This window comes from Halichoerus grypus, chromosome 4 (assembly GCF_964656455.1).
Source record: "Halichoerus grypus chromosome 4, mHalGry1.hap1.1, whole genome shotgun sequence".
NCBI lineage: Eukaryota > Metazoa > Chordata > Mammalia > Carnivora > Phocidae > Halichoerus > Halichoerus grypus.
In genome coordinates, this window is record NC_135715.1 from 193,350,599 (window position 1) to 193,375,134 (window position 24,536).

Genomic DNA, 24,536 nt, shown 5'->3' on the forward strand with positions numbered 1-24,536 from the left:
AAAGTATCATATCATCTGCAAAGAGTGAGAGTTTGACTTCTTTGCCGATTTGGATGCCTTTGATTTCTTTTTGTTGTCTGATTGCTGTGGCTAGGACTTCCAATACTATGTTGAATAGCAGTGGTGATAGTGGACATCCCTGCCGCATTCCTGACCTTAGGGGGAAAGCTCTCAGTTTTTCCCCATTGAGAATGATATTCGCTGTAGGTTTTTCATAGATGGCTTTTATGATATTGAGGTATGTACCCTCAATGCCTATACTCTGAAGAGTTTTGATCAAGAAAGGATGCTGTACTTTGTCAAATGCTTTTTCTGCATCTATTGAGAGGATCATATGATTCTTGTTCTTTCTTTTGTTAATGTATTGTATCACGTTGATTGATTTGCGGATGTTGAACCAACCTTGCAGCCCAGGGATAAATCCCACTTGGTCGTGGTGAATAATCCTTTTAATGTACTGTTGGATCCTATTGGCTAGTATTTTGGTGAGAATTTTTGCATCCATGTTCATCAGGGATATTGGTCTGTAATTCTCCTTTTTGATGGGGTCTTTGTCTGGTTTGGGGATCAAGGTAATGCTGGCCTCATAAAATGAGTTTGGAAGTTTTCCTTCCATTTCTGTTTTTTGGAACAGTTTCAGAAGGATAGGTATTAATTCTTCTTGAAATGTTTGGTAGAATTCCCCTGGGAAGCCATCTGGCCCTGGGCTTTTGTTTGTTGGGAGATTTTTGATGACTGCTTCAATTTCCTTAGTGGTTATAGGTCTGTTCAGGTTTTCTATTTCTTCCTGGTTCAGTTTTGGTAGTTGATACATCTCTAGGAATACATCCATTTCTTCCAGGTTATCTAATTTGCTGGCATAGAGTTGCTCATAATATGTTCTTATAATTGTTTGTATTTCTTTGGTGTTGGTTGTGATTTCTCCTCTTTCATTCATGATTTTGTTGATTTGGGTCATTTCTCTTTTCTTTTTGATAAGTCTGGCCAGGGGTTTATCAATCTTGTTAATTCTTTCAAAGAACCAGCTCCTAGTTTTGTTGATCTGTTCTACTGTTCTTTTGGTTTCTATTTCATTGATTTCTGCTCTGATCTTTATTATTTCTCTTCTCCTGCTGGGTTTAGGCTTTATTTGCTGTTCTTTCTCCAGCTCCTTTAGGTGTAGGGTTAGGTTGTGTACTTGAGACCTTTCTTGTTTCTTGAGAAAGGCTTGTATTGCTATATACTTTTCCTCTTAGGACTGCCTTTGCTGTATCCCAAAGATTTTGAATAGTTGTGTTTTCATTTTCATTGGTTTCCATGAATTTTTTTAATTCTTCTTTAATTTCCTGGTTGACCCATTCATTCTTCAGTAGGATGCTCTTCAGCCTCCATGTATTTGAGTTCTTTCCGACTTTCCTCTTGTGATTGAGTTCTAGTTTCAAAGCATTGTGGTCTGAAAATATGCAGGGAATGATCCCAGAGTTTTGGTACCGGCTGAGACCTGATTTATGACCTAGGATGTGATCTATTCTGGAGAATGTTCCATGGGCACTAGAGAAGAATGTGTATTCCGTTGGCTTTGGGATGGAATGTTCTGAATATGTCTGTGAAGTCCATTTGGTCCAGTGTGTCATTTAAAGTCTTTATTTCCTTGTTGATCTTTTGCTTAGACGATCTGTCCATTTCAGTGAGGGGGGTGTTAAAGTCCCCCACTATTATTGTATTGTTGTCGATGTGTTTCTTTGCTTTTATTATTAATTGCCTTATATAATTGGCTGCTCGCATGTTAGGGGCATAGATATTTACAATTGTTAGATCTTCTTGTTGGATAGACCCTTTAAGTAGGATATAGTGTCCTTCCTCATCTCTTATTACAGTCTTTGGTTTAAAATCTAATTTGTCTGATATAAGGATTGCCACCCCAGCTTTCTTTTGGTGTCCATTAGCATGGTAAATGGTTTTCCACCCCCTCACTTTAAATCTGGGGGTGTCTTTGGTTCTAAAATGAGTCTCTTGCAGACAGCATATCGATGGGTCTTGTTTTTTAATCCAATCTGATACCCTGTGTCTTTTGATTGGGGCATTTAGCCCATTTACATTCAGGGTAACTATTGAAAGATAGGAATTTAGTGCCATTGTATTGCCTGTAAAGTGACTGTTACTGTATATTGTTTGTGTTCCTTTCTGGTCTATGTTGCTTTTAGGCTCTCTCTTTGCTTAGAGGACCCCTTTCAAGATTTCTTGTAGGGCTGGTTTCGTGTTTGCAAATTCCTTTAGTTTTTGTTTGTCCTGGAAGCTTTTTATCTCTCCTTCAATTTTCAATGACAGCCTAGCTGGATATAGTATTCTTGGCTGCATATTTTTCTCATTTAGTGCTCTGAATATGTCCTGCCAGTCATTTCTGGCCTGCCAGGTCTCTGTGGATAAGTCTGTTGCCAATCTAATGTTTCTACCATTGTAGGGTACATATCTCTTCTCCCGAGCTGCTTTCAGGGTTTTCTCTTTGTCCCTGAGACTCGTAAGTTTTACTATTAGATGTCGGGGTGTTGACCTATTTTTATTGATTTTGAGAGGGGTTCTCTGTGCTTCCTGGATTTTGATGCCTGTTTCCTTCCCCAAATTAGGGAAGTTCTCTGCTATAATTTGCTCCATTATACCTTCTGCCCCTCTCTCTCTTTCTTCTTCTTCTGGGATCCCAATTATTCTAATGTTGTTTCGTCTTATGGTATCGTTTATCTCTCGAATTCTGCCCTCGTGATCCAGTAGTTGTTTATCTCTCTTTTTCTCAGCTTCTTTATTTTCCATCATTTGGTCTTCTATCTCACTGATTCTCTCTTCTGCCTCATTTATCCTAGCAGTTAGCGCCCCCATATTTGATTGCACCTCATTAATAGCCTTTTTTATTTCTACTTGGTTAGATTTTAGTTCTTTTACTTCTCCAGAAAGGGTTTCTCTAATAACTTCCATGTTTTTTTCAAGCCCAGCTAGTATCTTTAAAGTGATGATTCTGAACTCTAGATCTGACATCGTACTAATGTCCATATTGAGTAGGTCCCTGGCAGTCGGTACTACCTCTTGTTCTTTTTGTTGAGGTGATTTTTTCCATCTTGTCATTTTGTGCAGAGGAGAATAGATTAATGAGAGAACAAAATGCTAGCAGGATAACAACGTCCCCAGAAAATATACTCTAAACAAATCAGAAAAGACCTGAAGCAGTGGGAAAAGAAAGGGAAAGAGAGAAAAAAGAAGAAGAAAGAAAAAAAGAAAAAAGAAAAAGATAAAGATAAAGATAAAAACAAAAACAGAACAAAACAAAACAAAACAAAAACAGAATGTGATCAAATATGATCAGGCTGGTTTATAGATCAGTGCCACACACTAGATTTTGGGTGTATTTTGGTCTGTTAAAAGAAAGTGCCTCCCAAAATTTTAAAGAAAGAAAAGCTTATATATGTACAAAAATAAGGGTTGATATGATGAAGGGATGGAATATGACTGTAAAGATGGAAATTATACACGAAAAACAAACTGAGGGTTCTAAAGGGGAGGGGGGTGGGAGGATGGGTTAGCCTGGTGATGGGTATTGGGGAGGGCACGTTCTGCATGGAGCACTGGGTGTTATGCACAAACAATGAATCATGGAACACTATATCTAAAACTAATGATGTAATGTATGGGGATTAACATAACAATAAAAAAAATTTTTAAAAAAGATGGAAATTATACAAAATTTTATAAAAGGAATTGATAAGTTGTTTGAAAAAAGAAAGAAGAGGATTTAAAAAAAAAAAGAAAGAAAGAAAAAAGGGAGAGAATGTGATCAGGCAGGGGAGTACACTAGAGATTTAGAGTATATTTTGATCTGTTAGAAGAAACTATCTCAAAATTTTAAAGAGAGAACAACTTATATATATATATGCCAAAAATACAGGTAACTACTATGAAGGGATAGAATATGACTCTAAAAATGAAAAATAAAAATGTTTTTTTAAAAAAGGGATTGATAAGATGTTGGTTGAAAAAGGGAAAAAGAAAAACTCAAAAAAAAAAGACAGTTAAAAAAATTGACTTTGAAAGCCTAAAGAATCATGGTAAAAAAGCCATGGATTCTATGTGCAGTATTCCCCTAGCGCTGGAGTTCTGCGGTTCTCATTGATCGGTAAACCTGGTCTTGGCTGGCTGTTCTCGCTGATCTCCTGGGGGAGGGGCCTGTTGCCGTGGTTCCCAAATGTCTCTGCCGGAGGCGGAATTGCCCCGCCCTTGCCGGTCCGGCTAAGTAATCTGCTCGGGTTTGCTCTCCGGAGCTTTTGTTCTCTGCAAGCTTTCCGTACAGCTTTGGAGGCGGAGAGTGAAAATGGCGGCCTCCCAGTCTCCGCCCCGGAGGAGCCGAGAACTCGGGGTCCCGCTCCTCAGTGCGCCCCCAGAGAAAAGCAGTCAGTCACTCCCGTCTCCCCAGTCTCCGGCCGCACTCTGCGCTCACCCGGCCTGTGACCATGCGTCTCTATCTCTGGCCCCCGACCCCGGGTGGAGTCTCCAAACCCAGCAGATCCCCGCGGTGCGCTCCCGCGCCGCTCCTCCCGGGGGAAGAAGGTGAGTCTCCCCGGATCTGCCGCTTGTTGGGTCCCTGCTGGAGGAGCTGTGGCCCGACTGTGCCGCGGATCACGGTCTATGGCAACCCCGAGCTGAGAGCCCGCGCCTGGGCTCCGTCTCTGCAGCCGGCTTCCCCGCTCCGATACCTGGGAGCTCTGCCGCACTCAGGCACCCCCGGTCTTTCTGTGACCCCGAGGGTCCTGAGACCACACTGTCCCGCGAGGGTTCCACCCCCCGCTTAGCCACCAGAGTGATGTCCCTCAGCGGAGCGGACTTCTAAAAGTTCCGATTTTGTGCTCCGCGGCTCTATCACTTGCCAGAAGCGGCCGACGGAGGCCCCTCCCCTGCCGTCTATCCTCCCAAATATCGCCTCGGATTCACTTCTCTGCACGTCCTACCTTCCAGAAAGTGGTCGCTTTTCTGTTCAGAGAGTTGTTGCTATTCTTTTCCTCGATCTCCTGTTGAGTTTGTAGGTGTTCAGAATGGTTTGATCCCTATCCAGCTGAATTTCTGAGAGGAGACGAAATCCAGGTCTCCTACTCCTCCGCCATCTTGCTCTGCCCCCCCCAGATTTTATTTACTTTTTGACAGAGAGAGACACAGCGAGAGAGGGAACACAAGCAGGGGGAGTGGGAGAGGGAGAAGCAGGCTTCCCGCGGAGCAGGGAGCCCGATGCGGGGCTCGATCCCAGGACCCTGGGATCATGACCTGAGCTGAAGGCAGACGCTTAACGACTGAGCCACCCAGGCACCCCACTTCTGTTTTCTTTTGTTGATGTTACGTATTTGGGTTATTTTTGTTTTGTTTGTTTGCTTTTTTTGAGAACATAGTTGAAAATTTGAGCAGAAATTAGAGTAATTAGTGGTTTGGGCAGTATTTGGAAATCTGGGATGCTTCAGTTCTCATGGAGACCCGAACATTCCTATCAGGGCTTTCAGGACACCTCTTAACTTGGGAATTGTTTTCCTGGAGATGTAAATCACAGACGATAAACTTTACCACTTTCCAGTACACATTCATGTATTCTTAATGTGTTTACAAAATCATGCAGCCATCACTCTATGTAATCCAGAGTGATTTTAATCACCCACTTCCTGCCCTGACTGCCACTGAGCCACGCCCTGCCTCAGGCTCTCCTCCTTCCGGGCTCCACACCTAAACCGGGTCCACACGCCTGGCTTCTTCCCTTGTTTTCAGAACAGGTCCATGTGGTGGCGTGCGTCAAGTCCCATCCCCTTTTAAGGTTGAAGGTTTTTGGAGTTTCTGAAGGGAAACTTCATTCCCTACCTTCCTGCCCCCATCTCAGGTTTGCAGAGAAAATGATCACGATGGTCAAGAGTAGAGGGGAGAATACCAGGAAGGTGTCTCAAAACATTGAATTTTTATTCTGAAACAATTCAAAGCTTACAGAAAAGTTACAGGAACAGTACAAAGAGGGGCGTCTGGGTGGCTCAGTTGGTTAAGCGTCTGCCTTCGGCTCAGGTCATGATCCCAGGGTCCTGGGGTCGAGCCCCACATCGGGCTCCCTGCTCAGCGGGAAGCCTGCTTCTCCCTCTGCCTCTGCCTCTGCCATTCCCCCTGCTCATGCTCTCTCTCTGTCAAATAAATAAAATCTTTAAAAAAAAAAAAAAAAAGGAACAGTACAAAGAACTTCTTCACCTGAGACCTCCATCCAGATTTCACCAGTTGCCCTAATCTTGTTTGTTGCAAGAGATCTAAGGTCAGGCGCCATGCGCGGTCATCTGCTCTTTCCAGTTTGGAACATTCTTCCTTCTTTCCCTGATTCTCGTGATTACAGGCCATTCTGTGGAATGACCATGATATGGGCTTGTTGAACACTTGCTGATGATCAGACCCTAGGCTAAGCTTCTTGGGTAAGTCACAGAAGTGACGATGTTCCTGGTACGGCTTCGGGGTGGCCCTTGGGTAAGTCACAGAAGTGACGGTGTTCCTGGTACGGCTTCGGGGTGGCCCTTGGGTAAGTCACAGAAGTGACGGTGTTCCTGGTACGGCTTCGGGGTGGCCCATGGCGCCAACTGTCGCTGGTGGGGTCAGCACTGAGCACTTGGTCAGACGGCGCTGACAGGCTGCTGTACTGCAAAGGTTCTTCTTGTCCTTGGTGACTAATAAGCCGTTTGTGGAGAGAGTTTGAGGCCACGTACATGTCTGCACCTCACCCACTCACCTGGTTGGATTACTCTGAGGGCTGCCACATGGTGACTTTTTTGATGCCATTTGTTGTGCTCCTGGAAGGGTTTTCTCTGCATTTGCTTACTTCATACCACTGTGGACTTGTGGATTTGTATTACACTCGCATCACAGTTTGAATTCTAACAGTTCAGGTTATACTCTGACGCCTGATAATCTGCTGCTGTCACTATTTATTTTGGTCTGTGAATTGTCCCATGTTGGCCCTTGGACATCCCTCCAAGCAGGCGCTTGTGTCTCCTGGGCTCGTACCATCCCGCTGAGCACTCATTTACTTTCTTAGACAAGATATTCCAGGGTCAGTTTGTGCTTGGCCCACTTCACCCCGAAGACTGAAGAGCCCTGGTCTTCCAGTGGAGCATCAGATCTAGAAGCCAAAACCGCATGCACTCAGCGTGCCCATTGCTGCTCCAAGAGTCAGGAGCTCGTGCTACCAGCTGCCACTCCAGGGCATTGCCCCACGGCCCGGCCCAGCATTCCCCACCCCCGCAGCGGGAATCCCGGCTCTGCTCCCGCCCCTGCCTGGCCACCACTGTCGCTCCTCCTGACCACCCTCTTACAGGGGTGGGCTTCAAGGAGTGTTCAATATTGGCCTTGATAAAAAGTAATTTGTAAGAAAACCTTATCAAAGAAATCAAGTTACTGTCCTAAAACAAGTACATTCCTATGTTTAATTGTTGACATTTTAATTCAGTCATTCCAGATACAATTATAAAATGTCAAGTGCATTGCTGTGCTATCTGGCAAGGTTGTAATTTAAACATTCTCTATTTCATGAAAAGTTGTGTGTGTGTGTCTGGATTACAAATGTGTCTGAGTGTCCATCTCTTGAATTTCAGGGCACCACCAAAATTAACACTTTCAACTGGTCCAGGGTCCGAAAACTCAGCTTCAAGAGGAAAAGGTTTCTCATCAAACTGCACGCAGAGGTCCGTGTAAGTGTGATTTCAAGCACTTTCTGAATTACAAGAAAATTTATTCTCCTAGAATATTGACTTGTTAATTATTTTATGAATAATGCACACATCATGCACACAAGAATTTAAGGATGGGATTTGGAATTGGGGTGTGGAAGGGCTTTGGGTAATCTGCCCTGTAGGTCTTGCTCCTGAGCGTGGGTCAGCATCCCTGAGGGGCTGCTTACACCACTCATCGCTGGGCCAGATTTCAGATTCAGCAGGTCTGAGGTGAAAGAGAGAAGCTCACAGGGGCTGCTGAGAACAATCAGTTGATTACAGCGTCTTTGTTCTCTAGGTTAGGAGGCTGAGACATGAGGTATTTAACTGTGATCTGAAGCCCTACAGCAGATTAGCGTTAGAGCTTCTGTCCAGAGTAAGGGACATTCCCAGTATGTATTCAGAAATTGACCTTTTGCTAACTCTAATTGGAGAAGCCTTGATTTTCAGATTTCCTTTTGAGATTGTCAGTCAATAAAATAATAATTACATGGGAATTTACTGAAATGGGTGAAGATGGGAAAAAGTACATGTCTATACAGTCTGATAGGAAAAATCCAATACTTGAAGCGATTCGAAGGTGTCCAAGTTGGTACATTTCCAGTGCACAGAGGAGGTTAGGAACTGAGAGTAGATCAGCCACGCCGCTGCGGGAGGAGGCTGACGGGGCTGTCTCGGCGCAGACACACCATGAGTGGTGGGCCCTAAGCTTCTGAAAGGCACTCAGTCAGCCAGAGCTTTGGTCAAACAGCAGATGCACGTGCTGCGTGCGCATTTACTTTCTGCAGAAGCACAAAAGGTGGCTTGTTTCTTGTTCAAATATCTGTTGTAGGAATGAAAGGAAAGTCTAAGGAATACGAAAAACATACACAAAATGCAAGTAAAGGGCTGCTTTTTTCTCTGAGTACCAGAACTGTTTCCGGGGCGGTTCTGACAAGCGTGGGAACGAGGGGGATCACTGCTCTGGCACACGGGGGCTCAGAGCCCTGACGACACCTGCCCATGGCAGAGTTGCAGCTTGCGTCCCTCAGCACTTAGATTTCAAAGACTGAATATAGGAGTCCAGGTAGGATGGTCTTTCTGAAAGGTAATTTGGTAGGATGTCACAAGGCTCACAAGTGTGCATTGTTGGGGCACCTGGCTGGCTCTGTCGGTGGGAGCGTGTGACTCTTGATTCTAGGGTCATGAGTTCCAGCCCGATGATTAGTGCAGAAATTACTTAAAATAAATAAATACCATTTTTTTCATGTGCATTATTTTAAGCTCACTGTAACATTTCTAAGAATTTGTCCTGAGGAATAACTAAGAGAACGCAGTAGTTGCTTGAAGATGACATATGTGAGCCTTTAAAATCATGTGTCCTGGACATCCAGAACACCCCCAGAACCCCACAGGAGAATGATTGGGCAACGGCATGTAAATAGTTGGCTGACAGAGAAGATGCCCTGGTTTGCCTTGTGGGATGTGTCCCAAGGGTGCACTTGGAAACGTTAGCAGTTGTGTAATCGTGGGTGACTGCATTCTTCTGATAATTTCTAGTGAATATGTGTACACCACTTTTCTTCTCTTAAATGTAAATGGCACCAGAAGTCTTTATAGATAATTTTCAGAAAAAAATATTTTCCTGATTTTTAACATTGGAATAAATAGCCTGTTATCTGAATGCTTCCTAAATGTTCTTGAATTAGTTACTTTTGAAACTTCCTGTTTTGTTTCTAGGGACCTTACCAGGATACGCTGGAGTTCTTGTTGGGCAGTAGAGATGAATGCAAGAACTTCTGGAAGATCTGTGTGGAGTATCACACCTTCTTCAGACTCTTTGATCAACCTACGGCCAAAGCTAAAGCCGTCTTCTTCAGCAGGGGCTCGTCCTTCAGATACAGGTGGGGCAGTGCCACGCACCCGCTGGGCTCTGGCAGCTTCGTGGGACTGAGATGTCGCTGTCAGATGTGTCAGAGAATTACATGCAGCATGCAGCGAGGCAAGCTGGCAGAAGCATATCAAGTAAAACAATGGGAAAAATAGCTTTGATGGAAACTGTAGAGTGTCAGCTATGCTTCCTACGAAGCATAGCTGTAAAACGTATGTGTGAACTTAGAGGATTGGCAAGTGTTACTTTGCCTCTGTGGAAGATTAAGGCTGTGAATTGCTGTTGGCTCTTTTCTTTAAAATCTGAACCTTTATTCACAGTGGAAGAACTCAGAAACAGCTGGTGGATTATGTCAGAGACAGTGGGGTGAAGAGAGTTCCGTACGAAAGGTAAGCACAATGGTCTTTATGCTGTGAAGTATGTGCTCTTAAAATCAATATTCCCATGTTTTAACCTTTATTTAAACAGACATACATACATAAACATGTATTTTGACACTTGAGTCAAATTATCTTTTAAAGATAACGGGTGAGCATCTTGATGGAGGTGATGTGCACAGCCTCAGGTCCTGCTGTTGGGGCTCTACTCTGTGTAGTTCATCTCACATAGAAGGTTTTCATGTAGCATGGTAACTTCTGAATCTGAAAATTCATCTAGTTTTTTTTTGCGTGTGGAATTTTTCTTCAGCGCGGGAGATAATTTTACCTCTTCTACAACATCTGTTTTTTGAGTTTTTGCTTTCTGTCACCTGCCTGCTTCTAGCTAGACGTCTGTGGCATGTTAGCAGACCTGAGCCCCATTCTTCCCCAGGGCACGGCTGCCCTCGGCACAGGTACCAGGAGAGGTGGGCATGGTGGCTCACACCTTGTTCTCTGTTTGCAGAAGACACAGCAAGACTCGGATGTCTATTCGTGCTCTGACTGCAGACTTGCCAAGGCAGGTTAGTCCTTCTGGTTGAAATACACATGATGTTAATCACCTGCACTCCTTCGGAGGATACTCTGGCATTGCTGTAACAGGAGTCTTAGAGTCGGTCCTGCTGTTTTTGTGGAGATTCCAATCCTGGGGCTGTTTGCAGAAGCGGAGTCCTAAGAAAGGAGAAAGCTTTGTGCATTGAGGCGTGCGTTACGGTGTTTTTGTAATGCTTGAAATCCAGAACACCACCAGCTGTGCTGGGCGACTCACTAGCACAGTACTGGGTGTGCCCATTTGATGAGGAGTGCTCGAGAACCACTAACGGTCTCATTTTAGGAAAACAGTGTGTGGCTAGGGACACTCGAGAATGGGTTAGCAAGTGAAACTAGCAGGTTGCAAAGCAGCCTGTGTAATAAGGTCTCATTCTGAGCTGAAGTGACAAACAGATGCCCAGAGAGGACAAGCTAGAGGCATGAACCTCAGTGTCACGTGTCCTCTCTGAGTGACAGGGCTCCAGGCAATTTTATTTTCTCTTTGTACTTTTTGTTTTCTGCAGTGGGCTCACACTGCTTTTTGTTTCCAGGAAAACAACTGAATGAATATTACCTTTATAAAAGTTAGAAACAGTGTAAAATGCCAGCTTAGGGAACTAGTTTACTTCATTAAGCTATATTCATAGAGTGAGATTTTTTGCTAATACGTTAAGGGTAAAAAGCAGGAAACAAATTTATATCTGTGTTTGGCATGATTACAACCATGAAAGCAAGGGCACACGCGGGCGCATGCAAATACTTCACAGAAAAACGCTCGGCCCCAGCATCCAGAATGTGGAGGCAGCGGAAAGAGCCGGCGTGGCAGGCATGGGTGGTCCTCTGCCTCCATCTGCCCCTCTAGAAGCTTCCTGTTTTCAGGTTTGCACATCCGCTTCCACACGCAAGCGCACTTCCACGGAGAATCTCGCTCTCACCATGTGGTGTCCTAACTGCCCCCTCAGGCGGCTGTGTAGTTTCATATTGATGATTTTTTATTTCTCTACAATGTTAGTTTTTGTTGACAGTTGGTCATTCATATTGTTACAGTATTTCCAGAAGCTACACTTGCACCTCACCTATCAAAGCTCATGTGTCCCAAACTTTTTAAATTAGGTCTTTTAAATAAAAACATTCTTTAGCTCTTCTAGGTATGTTTCCTATTTAGAAATTTTTTGCTAAATCAATTGAAATTTAAAAGAATTTATTTTATTTATTTTTTTTAACAAAGTTCAACTTTTTGAATAGTCTAAAAGAGTATGCATGGGGGCACCTGGTTGGCTCAGTCAGGAGAGCCGGGCACCTCTTGACCTGGAGGTCATGAGTTCAAGTCCCACATTGGGTGTGGAGCCTATTTAGATAATAAATAAAATAGTATGAATATTATAGTATGAATATATAATATGAATATCTAAAAACTGCATTTAAGCTTTCAGTTCTGATACTTTTTTTTTTTTAAGATTTTTTAAAGATTTAAAGAGAGACACAGCGAGAGAGGGAACACAAGCAGGGGGAGTGGGAGAGGGGGAAGCAGGCTCCCCGCTGAGCAGGGAGCCCGATGCGGGGCTCGATCCCAGGACCCTGAGATCATGACCTGAGCCGAAGGCAGACGCTTAACGACTGAGCCACCCAGGCGCCCTTGATACTGTCTTTTATAAAACCACAAGAGAATGTTGAATATGGTTGAATGATGAGGAAAAGGTGCTGAGCACCTGAGCATCTGAGCACATTAACCTGTTGCTTGAGAGCTGCTGTTTTGTTGCTGGTCGGTCGCCGCTGTGGCTTCTACCTCAGCATTCGCCCATGCTGCACACTGCTCCTCACACACGAGTTACTCAGGACCGTTGGGTGGTATTTTGGTCTAAACACCCTCTTGATGATGTTGTGAGTGTACGTGTCATTTGGAGCTTCTGAGAGGCATGACTGTCTTGTGAGGACTCACTCCATGTCCCTGCGTGTGGGGCTACGAGTGAGGGCCGGGCTCCCCCCCCTCGCCTGTGAGCCTCTTCTCACTCGTGCCGGGGGCTACGCCAGCCCTGCCGAAACGCCTCCGGCCCCTGTGCCGCTGGTCTTCACTGCCCGTGTGAACGTACCAACGCACTTCACCGCTCCCGGGCAGTGACGCGCTGAGCAGTGAGTGCCAAGTGCAGCAGAATCTGGATGTATGTCGCCTGTGGTGCTTTGCTTTAGGGTCTTGTTAGCTGAATGGTATTGGCTCACAGCCCCCCGGAAATGAGGAGTCCCCAGCATGTCCTCATGCAACTCCAGGGTGACCCGGGACACCCAGGGGACATGGGTGCACATGGCTAGGTTTTCATGATGGAAATTTTCTTCAGTGTAGATACTTAATAACATAGGAGAAAAAATGAAATTATAAGGGATTTTAAACAGATAATCCTGGGTCCTTTTGGGATCCTGTCTGCATTTACAAATCTTCAGTTCTAATGGGGAAAGTATGGTCGATTGCCCTACTTAGCAGAGGCTGAGGTAGAAGTGTGTGGCCATACTAGGTTGGGTCCAGTTAGTTCTGCAACTTTCTAATGGTAACTTGTAATTTCATGTGTTCCTAGAGCATCTCATTCACCGAGGGCATGAGGACTTCTGCGTCCCCATCTTCAACAAATGTCTCCTTCTATTCAGTTCCTACCTCCCCTCTGGCCCCTCGAGGCCCGCCCGATTTCAAAGACAGCGGTGACTCCCTCACCGAGCCCCAGGCTCCCGACGCCAGGAGGCCAGCTGCAGAGAGGAGCAGCGGAGCGGCGGCCAACGGCGACACCCGACGGGCCCGGTCCCCGGGGCCTCCTGCGCTGCAGCCTTGTCAAGGTGTTGGGTTTTGTCATGTTGTCAGGAGTTGTAGCCCCGGCCGTCCTGTGGGGCAGAGTCGCGGCACCACCGTAGACCCGGGGGCAGGGGGTGCTGGCAGGGAGCGCAGAGCCGCTGGTAGAAGCGACCGTGGGGGTGGCGGTGGCTTCATCGTGGGCCCAGCCCCCCCCGAGGGGGAGCATCCGCACGGCCGGCAGGATAGTGCAGGGGGGCCTGTTTTCACATTGACAAACACCCGGCTGCAGGTGTCTGAAGAGTTCATAGACGATGACCCGGCAGACATCTCCTTCTTTGCTGGAGGCTCAGAGGCCTTTTCCTTCCCTTACTGTGCATCAGGCCCGCAGGCCCCTTCCTGTGCTCACCCCGGCTCCGCCCCATCCAGCCCAGACAGGTACCCCACTGAGGCCATGCTCGTGCACATAGAGCACGGCTTTGCATTGGAGGGAGAGGGTGGCTTTGGCGGCGATGTGCACCCCTCGGACACCTCCGAGCTGTTTGAGGTGAAGGCACAAGCCAGCCTGATGCAGAGCCTGCTGAGCCCCTCGGAGACCAGCTCGCTGAGGAACAACCAGTCCGAGAACAGCTCTCTCAGCAACTTGCCACTTCACGGCGGCTTGTCTGTGCGTACCCCCAGCTCGGCCAATCAGTCTGAGGCCAGCTCCATGGCCAACTTCCCAGCCTGCTCGGTCCGCTCCGAGGCCAGCTCAGCCTTCCAGCTCTCGGACATCATCGACCAGTTAGAGCAGCTCAGCTACCCACCCACCACAGCTGAGGACTCCAGCAACACAGACACAGATTCCTGGGGCGCTGAGGCTGGGGCCCCCCTAGACGTGAGCCTTTTCTTCAGCAGCCCTTTTGCACAGACAAGTGGAGAGAGAGTCATTTTCGATTTGCAGAGCATAAAGGATTTGACTCCAGGAGAGCGGATAGATAAAAACCCATCTTGACCAGTCCTGGGCTCCCTTGCAGGATGACCCAGCCACACACTCAAGTGCAGTGAGAGCTCAGATTGTTCGCTTTTAGACAGAGGAAGGGATTCTGTGTTCATGGCTAGAGAGTCCTCTTTTTCCTAATCCTCTGATTGATTATTCTGTTTTGAATCTCAAAGGATAAAACTTTTCCTTAGAATGATGTTAAAAGGCTTAAGATAGATAAGTATTTCCGGCTAGGGACTGATCAGTTAGTCTTTACAGCTTTATTTTTCTGGCATATGCTTTGGTTCAACTAAAAACTGGTGCTATACGTGTTGAATGTTACACAGTTCTGATTCACATTGGCCTTTAATGGAATATGTGTTTTATGCCGACAGCTGCTTTTTAAGATGAAGCTGCTCATGCTTCGTTAGGATGGAGGTTTTGTTTGATTTGTCCAGCCACCGCACGAAAGCTCGAGTAAGCCCTGCAGAGCCCAGATCCTGCTGGGCTCTCCAGCTGCACGTGGCGGGGTCCCTGGCACTGCCCGGGGCACACTCTGTGCCTAAGGCTTCATCCAGAAGCAGTGCTGTGTTTAGTGAGGGGGCTTAGAGAAGCTTTGGTTTAAATGCAGTGTAAGTTTGAACTGTTTTCTTCTATCTAGCTTAATAGGAATATAAGATATTTGGTTGTAGAAAAAAGCAGAACCGGACACACAAATCTGCCCGAGGGTTGGCGTGCAAGCTCTCACCAGTGCTATCTCCTTCAGACCCAGGGATCGGGTCGTTCACTAAAAATCGGCACCCCAGGAGCTCTGCACAGGTCAAGGGCTTAGATGTTCATTCTTGGTATGGGAATGTTGTTTCCATCTGGTGAGGTGGTGTGTGGTAGACAGTCCCCAGCTGTTTTTAACAAGCCCCATCATGGACGGTGTCTATTTCTGAGGCCGTGGGAAAGATCACATGAGCAGACAGGCTGAGGTGGCCGTGCCCAGCCCGCGGGCACACTGCCAGGGCTGGAACCTGTGCCACCGTGAAGTCAGGGCGGCTGCCCACAGCACCGGCTGTGTCCATCTGTGCACGTCAGAGGGGAAATGCGGACGGACACTGTTGACTTTGTCAAATCAGTCCACAGATTGGGTTTTGTTTTTTCGGTTTCGGTAGCTTATTCCTTGTGGTCTCAGCTAGTAGAGCAATGCCATGTTAAAGGCCAGGTTTCTTCGGTGTTCCTTGGTAACTTCAGGCCTCCCCTCTGTTCCTGTGCAGGCCCTGGAGTTCTCTGCCTTGGGGGCACGTGAGCACACACCAAGTAGCCCGCTCTCTGTTGCGGGGGCACAGTCTTTCTTTTGTCATCAGTATGATTGAACACCAGCAGAGGCCTTCTGTTGAACATACAGATTTTCTGTGTCTGTAGCCGCCTTAAACCTACGCCGCAGGGTCATGACTGTGGTCTGCGGGACTGGCGCTTGGCACGTGCCCACCCCTTATCCCTGGGCCTGCCCCCACGCAGTGTGGAGGCGTTGTGGCACGGCGTCGTGTCGGCTGGCTAGTGTCTGTGAAGAGATGTCGCAGCCTGGGTGGAAGGGCAGTAGGCAGGACAGTTGGGAACCACGAGGTGGAATGTTCCAGACACTTTGTTTTCCCCTTGGTGTCACTCAAACAGCAGACCTTGGATCTGTGCGATGGGGAGTTACTATCTGTTACGTGTGGAATGCTTTTCCTGGACCTTAGTCGTCAGGAGGGCTCCCTGTCTTCTAATGAATGTCCTGGGGTGTTGCCCTCAGCCGACCTGCGCTGTCCTGTTTTGTGGTAAGTGTCTGGGCAGCAGGCCCCACGGGTGTGGGTTTGAGCCAGGCCTTCAGCCCCGGCACGGCCAGGGCTGCGGACGGCGGCAGGCGCCTCGCCACTCTCTCGTCCTGGAGATTCGAGGAAATGCTTCTCTCCGCCAGCTTCTGCCAGGGCTTCCTGAAAAGGGGTGTTGTTTCCTCAATGAAACTTCATTTTCTGGAGTTGATTTTTTAGCTTTTTATTTAGAAAGTTTGCAAAATATGCAAAAGCAGAACGGGGACTAAACACACCCCTGCCGCCCCCCAGTCAGCGTTGCCGGAGTTGGACCCTGCTCATGGCCTCCCTCCTTTTCCTTCTTCTCTGCGTTTGGTGCTGTAGTACTTCCACGTGGGCCCTGACGTTGATAGCTGCCCTCAGAACTGCGTGCACCTCTGGAGCACGAGGACACCTCCCCACATGATACCACAGAGATAGGATCAGTAGCCCTTGCTGTCCTCTGATACCAGGATATACTTGAATTGGCCCCGTGGCCTGAAGTGCCTGTTAATACCCAGTTTGTTCAAATTGGGCTCCAAACACAATCTGCTCACTGCACGTGGCCGTGACCACTCTTCCCATCTCGTCTTGTTGAGAAGACCCCCACTTTGTGCCAGTGACTTGTGGGAGAAGCCAGGCCCCTGGTCCCCACTCACCTCCCTGCCTGTGCCGCCGCCTGTCTGCCCCTCCCCTGCTTCCCTGGAGGCGGGACCCAGAGCTGCGTGGACCTCAGAGCACACACCCTCCCCCACACTTGCCATCGCCCCACAGCCCCGACGTGGCCGGGGCCTCCACATGGAGCAGCGCGGGGCAGCACAGCTCTGACACAAGCCCAGCGCCCCAGACGATCTGTGGGCACCACCGGGGCAGGTGTTACGTTCAGATTCGTCTGGAGATGTTTGTACAAGCTTTTCTTTTCCAGAGTGTTCTTAATATGTTTAAGTTTGCAGGTTTCCCTTTCTAGGGAAGCCAGTTCCTTAGAAACCAATTGGGGCTCTCCTTGGAGGCGCCCACCGTTCAGCCTCCCTCCCCTCTTGCCTCTGGGTGAACTGTAACCCCCCACTGGGAGGGAATTCTTTAGAGCCCAGGGAAGGTCAGCCTGAAGGACGCTCCCCGCTGCAAACAGCAGGCAGTTTAGGCAGCGACATTCTGTCTTGTCTTAGTAAGAGATGGTTTACCATAAATACTAAAATATCTGGAGCAGTTCAGATCGAGGGTCATCACTTCCTGAAGCAGCATTGGGTGGGTCTTTCTTTTGTTTGCTTACGGCTATTGACCACAATTGCCTTTTCTTCGGAAGCCCTCTTGGAAGCCCTCTTGTTATGCAGTGCTGCCCTCTTGGGAGTGTGGTTCCGTACACCCGGGTTATAGGATGAATATTCGTATCCGAGTGAGATATGCAAAATCAGGAGCCAGTTTGCTGAGAATGTGTAGTTGAAAAGTGCCTGAGAGTGCTGACGGTTTTCTCCTTGAACGTGCTGCTCTCCTTGGCCAGACGCAGGCCTCACCTCTGACAGGAGGGGCGCCTGCCAGCCCCGCCACGGCCAGGAGCCTTGGGGCCACAGGTGACAGCAGCCCTGCCACGGACAGTGCCCAGTGCCCCCGGTGAGTCCGCCTCGCAGGGTACACCTGCTCTAGGCAGACCAGTTATTTGTATTAGTTATCAAGTCTGTTTTTGGACTGAAGTTTCCAAAGTCCAGGTATTTTATGTAAGCCAATATATGAGTATCTAAAGTCTAATTAACAGTAAAGTTTCAGCTTCATAAGGTTGACCGCACTCAAACAGGTAATGGCGTGTGCTGCATAACTTCTTAAGTCACAGGTACGGACGTGTACCTCTCCTGTACTCCGGAGGAATTCTCTTAAGTATGGAATTAGGTTGGGACTCCTCTTTCCATTTAGCACAGTGTAATCGTGTGACCGACCCACAGTAGTAATGTGGTGTCGGCTGCACGACAGTGACTGGACAAGTCTGGTCGTGAGCGGTGCCCCCTGTGAGTCTGGCTGCCACCTGCCCCCCTACAGCCTCCTCACAGCCCCAGTGACTGTGTTTCCCATGCTTTCCCTTTCATCCTTGTGACAGTTAACACATTTTTAAAATAGTAGTAACGGTAGATGGATGGACAATAAAAGTGAGACATCAAACAGTTGAGGGGGAAACCTGTAGATCCGTTGGCTAAGTCATTCCCCTCTTTGTTGTTCACAAAGTCCTTTTTGAATCACGCCACGTTTGGTTCTCGGTACAAGCTCTGCACCACGGGCAGCCCTGCAGGAGTCGCCGTGAACACCCCTCACGCTGTGGCTGGGGTCACGTGGTACCCACACAGCACACGAGCCGTGTCCCCGTGTGACATTCGATGCCAGCACCTGTAGTCTTCAAGGTACGCTTACTCCTGCCCGGTTCATGGAACATCACAAAGAAATCCATTTCTAGAACAATTACATCACAGACGAAAATGTGAACATTCTCTCGGGTGCTTACAGTTGAGAATTTTAGTATGGGTTTTCAGGACCATAGGGTCACTCTGCCGGGGTTTTGCTTTGGCCTTTGTCCTGAAGTTACGGAGCTTGTCACAGCTGGGGTGCAGGTGGCCGCGTTGGCCCCCCTCCATGCCGTGGCTGAGCCCGAGGTGTCCCGGGGCTCTACCCGCCCCTAGGAACTGTGGAGAAAAGGAACTAGCGCTTCCTTACGCACTTAATTTATTCATTCTCTGCAGAAAACAGTGATGTCGCCTGGTCTGTGGTACTTAGAAAATTTGTTTTCCACTGAAATTGCCATATAAATTCTCAGATATGTACTAATTCAGAATTTAATTGTTTATTCAATAAAATAAGGAAATGTTTACTATGAACTTTTAATGGAGTTTTTAGCTTCCTTTCCCTCTCGTTTATAGTTTCAATTTACATATATTAAAGATTGTCTCACATATTAAATGAATCCCTAAAACAGCTACATACTGTTTTTACAACCTCTTCACTGACGCCTCTTTCACCTCATAGGCTTCTGAGCAACAAATAGGCACCGTGACGCCCTACAGACGGTCTTACTTCAGGTGTGGACGGTGACGTCCCTGTGGAAGGTGCTGTGCGTGTCCACGGTGTTAGCGCTCGCTCGGGGCTGTCCGCTCAGGCCCGACAGGTGCGGCCAGCGTGCAGGCGCGGACTTGGGGGCCGTGTTCTGCTGCTCTGGCCCCCCACCGTGCCTCTGAGGTAGTGGCCCGAGGCGGTGCTGTTTGCAGTGTTGGGGATAAATGTGGTCCTTAGGTCGTAGTGCACATAAAACACTTGCTGTTGGCTTCTTAATTCTGAAGGTGAGAACACTGTTGCCCTCCTTCCCCGTCAGCTAGCATCCACCCTGTCAAATCTCCGACCCAGAGCGTAGCAGCTGCTCACATTCTGACCAGGTCTTTACCCCAGTTCTGAACTTGAGTTTCCCACTTGGCCAACACAAGCGTTTGCTGCCTCCACACTTCTCCAGCCCCACTCAGGCCTTGGAGCGTAGGGGGTACTGCCCCCACCTCCTGGTCAGTGGCTGCTGCCAGCCCTGAGGGGGCAGGTACCGGGCCTCTCTGGCCGCTCTGGGCAACACAGGCACCTGGGAGCGGGTGCTGGTCTTCCCCGGGGATCCACGGTGCCCAGCACGCAGGGCAGCCAGGGCAGGAGGCACCTGGCAGTGAGCTCCTCCCGGGGCTCGGAGTCTGTGCCCTGACGCACCCCAGAGCAGGATGCTGCAGCACAAACCGCCCAGAACCCTCTGCGGCGGCCTCTTCCCCACTTGGGGGGCCGTGCGTCACGGGCACGTCTGTTCCCTCCCACGACACGCAGGCCCTGCTCCCTGCCCGGTGCCCCTGCTTGCGGTAAAGTGGTGACATGAGTGATTCCCCAAAGAGGTATTTCATTAACAAACCCAGATTTCAAGAAACTGCTCAGAAGCATTCTTTTTTCCATCCCATCTCTGGGTTGACTGATGACGAGGGTAAAAACTGGATGACTCTTACTTTTTAATTCTTTTAACCCAGACTACGTTTCTTTCCTGTCGAGCATCACCTGCAGATTCTTCAGTTTCTTGGGGTGGTTTATTTGGGGTACCTTGCCCCCGTTGCTCCACTAGTTCCGAAGACCTGTAGACAAGATTCGTCCTCTATTAGAACCCACATGCACGTGTGCGGGGGACTCCGCACCTGCAGGTGCTGATCTGGACAGACGGCCCAAAGCGTGACTGTTGTAGGCTAGAACACATATTTTCCTTAACAAGGAAAGAGTCTTGTTTATTCCTTAACAAGGAAAGACTGAAAATGCTTCCTGGGGGCACCATGTGTGTTGACGTCACCCTCTGAACTTCGGGTCACCACAGCCGCCCCCACACCCCGAGGCCCCTGTGTGCCAGGCACCTGCTCACAGCCTTGTGGGTGTGGCCATGGGTGAGCCTCCCCCCCACAGCGCCCTGGAGAGGGTATGGCCCAGGTCAGACCCTGCTCTGCCATTTGGCAAGTGGCAGAGATGAGGCAGAGGAGGCCTGCAGAAACAGAGGAACTAGTACACCACCCTGCGTACCAGCCATTCTTCTTCCTCCCGCTTTTATTTTTGAGCCAGATTTTGGGTAAAAGTGACTCGTGACATCCTAGTCCAAAAGTGGAGCCAGATGTAGTTTTCTGCTAAGTTGTTAAGCTCACATTTACCTGGCTTCTTGGTACAGTTTAGCTTTTTCCTTTTATAGAATTAACGACCCATTGTTCTAGCCAAAGAGGGAGTTTCTAGATCTTACTTCAGACTATCATGTTCAGAGTATCATGTTAACCTTCAGACTTGACCTTGAATTTTCCAAACCAAAGCTGATTCTTCTTCCACCTCGGGCAAAATTTTCAAGATTATTTATTACAGAGTTTTGAAAAAGAATTTAATGGTATGAAATGAAAATAAGCTTAAATTTTGCTCTGTGATATTGATCTTTCACCACCCAGTTAGGTGAATAAAGTGAAGGTGAACGTAGAAGGATAATACTGTGCTTTTTAAAATGACATTTCAAAAATTATAAGACAAATACTTAGAAACTTTTAAAAATAAAATCACCTGTCAGAATTGCTTACTGTTGACAGTTTGGAATGTTTTAAATGTGAGTCCTTGAAGATGATCAAACCTTCTGACTTGCCCCTTTGGGCGCAGAGCCTGTCTTGAACCCCGGGTTGGAAGGTGTGGACCCCCTCCAGCAGGAATGTGGAGTTTAGTAGAACATAACTACCATTTGTGTCTATCAATTTCAAATAATTTGATGTTGGAAATTGAAGAATTTCCAAAAATTCCTCAACCACAGGTAAAGGAATCGGTCATTCTCGATACTGCAGTGGGACGTAGAGCACCACCTTTGTGTCTAAGTGGATTCGATGGTAGGGACTCCCGTAATTCAGAAAAATATCCTTGCGATTTTTTGGTAGAGGACCTTGGACACAGGAGTCTGTTCTTACAAATATTTAAGATTCTTTCCATGGCAGTTAAGGCTAAATGTATTCCGTGGTATCTAAAACGATGTTTAGCATTTTAAAAATCCTAAGACCTGGATTCTGGTGTGCACTGTCCGTGTTGACAGGGTTTTCTGCGGCAGGGAGCTTCTAACATCAGTGGCCTTGCACACTCACCACCGCAACCACACGCCGGCCTCAGCACCTCTGACTTCTGCCTCCCCAGGAGCGCACAGCTGCAGAGCCGCGGCCCATGCCTGCGTTCTCCGTGCAGACTTCACCCACGTGGTGTTAAGGCTGACCCTCACAGGATAGGGCACGGAGCCGTGGGTGCACGCTCTGAACAGCCTCGAGCGTGGACGGGCTGCATGCTTGTGCGCTTGCTTGAAATCACATCTCCCCACAGATTTACTTTGGTAGGGTCTGTGTTTACATAATATGAAGTAGATATGATTTATAATGTTTTGCTGTAGCTGACAGATTTAATAAAAACAAATGTTTAATGGCAGTTTGTGGTACTTTTTAATCTATTCATTAAATTATGAGTTAATGATTTTTGGAAGTGTCTGCAGTGATCATATCAAAGATGATATGAACCTTTGAACCTATGAACTTTGAACCTCCCTAGAAGCACAATAGTTTATTCCAAATGAGAGTCTATCCTGAAGGGTTAGCTCCTTTCACAAGTTCATCACCAAGGGGCCATTTATCGGAAGCTGCATTCTCTAATTCGATGGCCCGATGAGCCCGCACCGGCCACAGCCTATTTGCCAGCCCCACGGCCCGTGGAACCCGTTCCCAACGCTTCAGTGGAGACCACCTCCTCGAGCTCCACCTTCTGCTTTTAACATAAAGTCAAGTTGGCAGCCAATTTTTGGGAAACCGTCCACTATTAACTTGCAGTAGGACTGCCCGTCTTCAGGGGAGGCACTGTGTGGGGCACTGGGGGACAGATTGGAACAGTGAACTTAGCTTATTTTCATAACCAGTAAGTGTAAACATCGGGTTGCCTGCTTTGGTACAATTGAAAAATAAGACCTGTTGCTAGTAGCTTCTGGACTTTTTTTCTGAATTCTCCACGTGTAAAAACATCTCTGCACAATTCTGGGCCTATTCAGGACAAAAAGGGGTTTGAAGTACCCACCCCTTCCCCACGTAGGGAGTCCTCCACGCTGCAGGGACCAGCAGAGCCCTGGGCTCCTGCACGCCGTGTGGGGCAGGGGAGACAAAGGAATTCCATGTGATTTTAAGGTTGCTTAGCATAAATGTATAATAAAAGCAAATTCTAATAAACTGGTTGTTAATAATGTCATACTCTTAACGTCCAGGTTTTCACTGTCGGTGAGTGTCTGCTCATACTTTCACCCTGTGCAGTGGTGAGAAATCCCGCAGGAAAGCTCTGTCGTCCTAGCACTGCTGGCTCACCCCCAGAAGCCCCTGGGTGGGACCCCTGACTGCACACTGCAGCCTTCCAGAGCTCCAGATTTGTCAATGTGAAAACAAGGACCCTCCCTGCAGCCCACTGGCCACGCTGCGGGGTCGCTGGCGCCGGTGCCCATGCCCGCCCGGTGAGCCGGCGCTCGGCACAGCAGTGTCCTCCGGGGAACTCCTCCGAGCTAACCTGCCTGCCTGCACGTGTACGTGCTTTAGGCCAAATAAGCCAAGTTTGGGTGTTCCAAACCGTCACTGTAGGCGACTGTGTTTGAAGTCTGACTAGGGTGTAAGACGATCGTGCTCTGAAGCCGGTGGTGGGTGGAGGGGAGGCGCCAGGGGTCCCGGTCCAGCTACTTCTGTGCCAGCACTCTGCACGCTCGCTCAGTCGCGGTCAGAAACCGTGGTAGTTGCAGTGTTAGAACGGCTCTGCGTTTGTAAACCTAAGGTAAATTTCCATTATAAATAGCTTCTAAGCCAGTTAATTTCTTGGATAAAACTCTGCTATAAAGTTATCTTTAAAACTTGGCATTGAACAATTACTGATTTCCCACAGAAAAGCATAGACTTAACTCTTGATAATTCCTTTAGTACAAAGCATGTGACGGAGTACGCCTCATCAGCAGCCGCCTTAGAACTAGGCCAAAATTTGGACTTCTGCCTAGTTAAAAGCAAACTGTGTTTTAAGAAGAAAAACAGTATTGGCTTTGTGGTGTAATTCTAGAAAACCAATACGAAATCCTTGTTCGTTAAAAATTCAAAGTAGAAAACAGTATGGTAAGTTTACATGATCCCGTTTTTTTTTTTTTTTAATGAGTGACAAGTGTGTCCTTAAATCACACTTTTGTTTTTCAGATATGTTAGCCCCGCTTTGACCCCTCAGGTCCAGCCTCCACAATCTGCCTTCCACTGAATGTGCAGGGAAAGTGCCCCTCTCAGATCACGCCTTCTGCTTTGCACACTGTGCTGCTTATTTTTATCACGGTCGCGTCTTGTGTACAGCAGAGGAAAACCCCCGGACACACTGAGCCTTGGGTGTCCCAACCGCCTGTGGTTGGTCTCTGAAATTGGATTGGCCAGCGCCAACCTGTTTTCATCTTACTTTATGTCACATCGAGAATTGCGTGTGATGGAGGCTTTGTTTACACACCTCCCAGAAGACGCCTGGTCGTAGCATTAGGCTAATGTTGGCTAAAGCGCGGTAAGAATTGGTGTCTGGCCAGCGTGGCGGCCCTTTCTCATTTCTTGCTCCATCCCCTGCCCCGTTCAATTCCAGGCCTTTCCATGGAGAGTCCTCAGCCTTCTCCCTCCACCCGGAAGAGCCCACTGAGCCTGAGCCCTGCGTCTCAGGTGACTCTGGGCCCAGCTGGGCAGGGCTTGTGCCCCCTCCTGAGCCCTGCCCTTAGCGACGCTGGCGGAGCCAGGATGGACGGCGAGGAGGAGCTGAAGCACAAGGTGGGCACTGCCCCAGCAGACGGCTTGCTGCTCGTGGGCCTGGTTTGCAGGGACGCCTGAGCGGGCAGGGCAGGCTCTGCGCGGGGTGTG

General features: G+C 48.0%; 2 protein-coding genes across 4 annotated transcripts in view; both read left to right on the top strand.

The window, feature by feature from the left end:
* Positions 1 to 24,536, top strand: part of FARP2 (FERM, ARH/RhoGEF and pleckstrin domain protein 2) — a 117,307-nt gene that overhangs the window by 68,561 nt on the left and 24,210 nt on the right. For 2 of the 3 annotated variants that reach the window (XM_036081844.2, XM_036081849.2), the window contains exons 9-14: positions 7,617 to 7,712; positions 9,453 to 9,616; positions 9,924 to 9,992; positions 10,486 to 10,543; positions 13,118 to 13,370; positions 24,268 to 24,446. In XM_036081844.2, coding sequence (XP_035937737.1) covers positions 7,617 to 7,712; positions 9,453 to 9,616; positions 9,924 to 9,992; positions 10,486 to 10,543; positions 13,118 to 13,370; positions 24,268 to 24,446 — 819 coding nt within the window. The remainder of the gene's footprint in view (positions 1 to 7,616; positions 7,713 to 9,452; positions 9,617 to 9,923; positions 9,993 to 10,485; positions 10,544 to 13,117; positions 13,371 to 24,267; positions 24,447 to 24,536) is intronic. The other variant, XM_036081848.2, reaches the window with a different exon arrangement.
* Positions 13,379 to 18,376, top strand: LOC144381676 (uncharacterized). The gene is made up of 2 exons (XM_078071607.1): positions 13,379 to 17,709; positions 18,313 to 18,376. Exon 1 carries the CDS (start codon positions 13,778 to 13,780, stop codon positions 14,315 to 14,317), a length of 540 nt encoding a protein of 179 aa, XP_077927733.1. The 5' UTR covers positions 13,379 to 13,777; the 3' UTR covers positions 14,318 to 17,709; positions 18,313 to 18,376.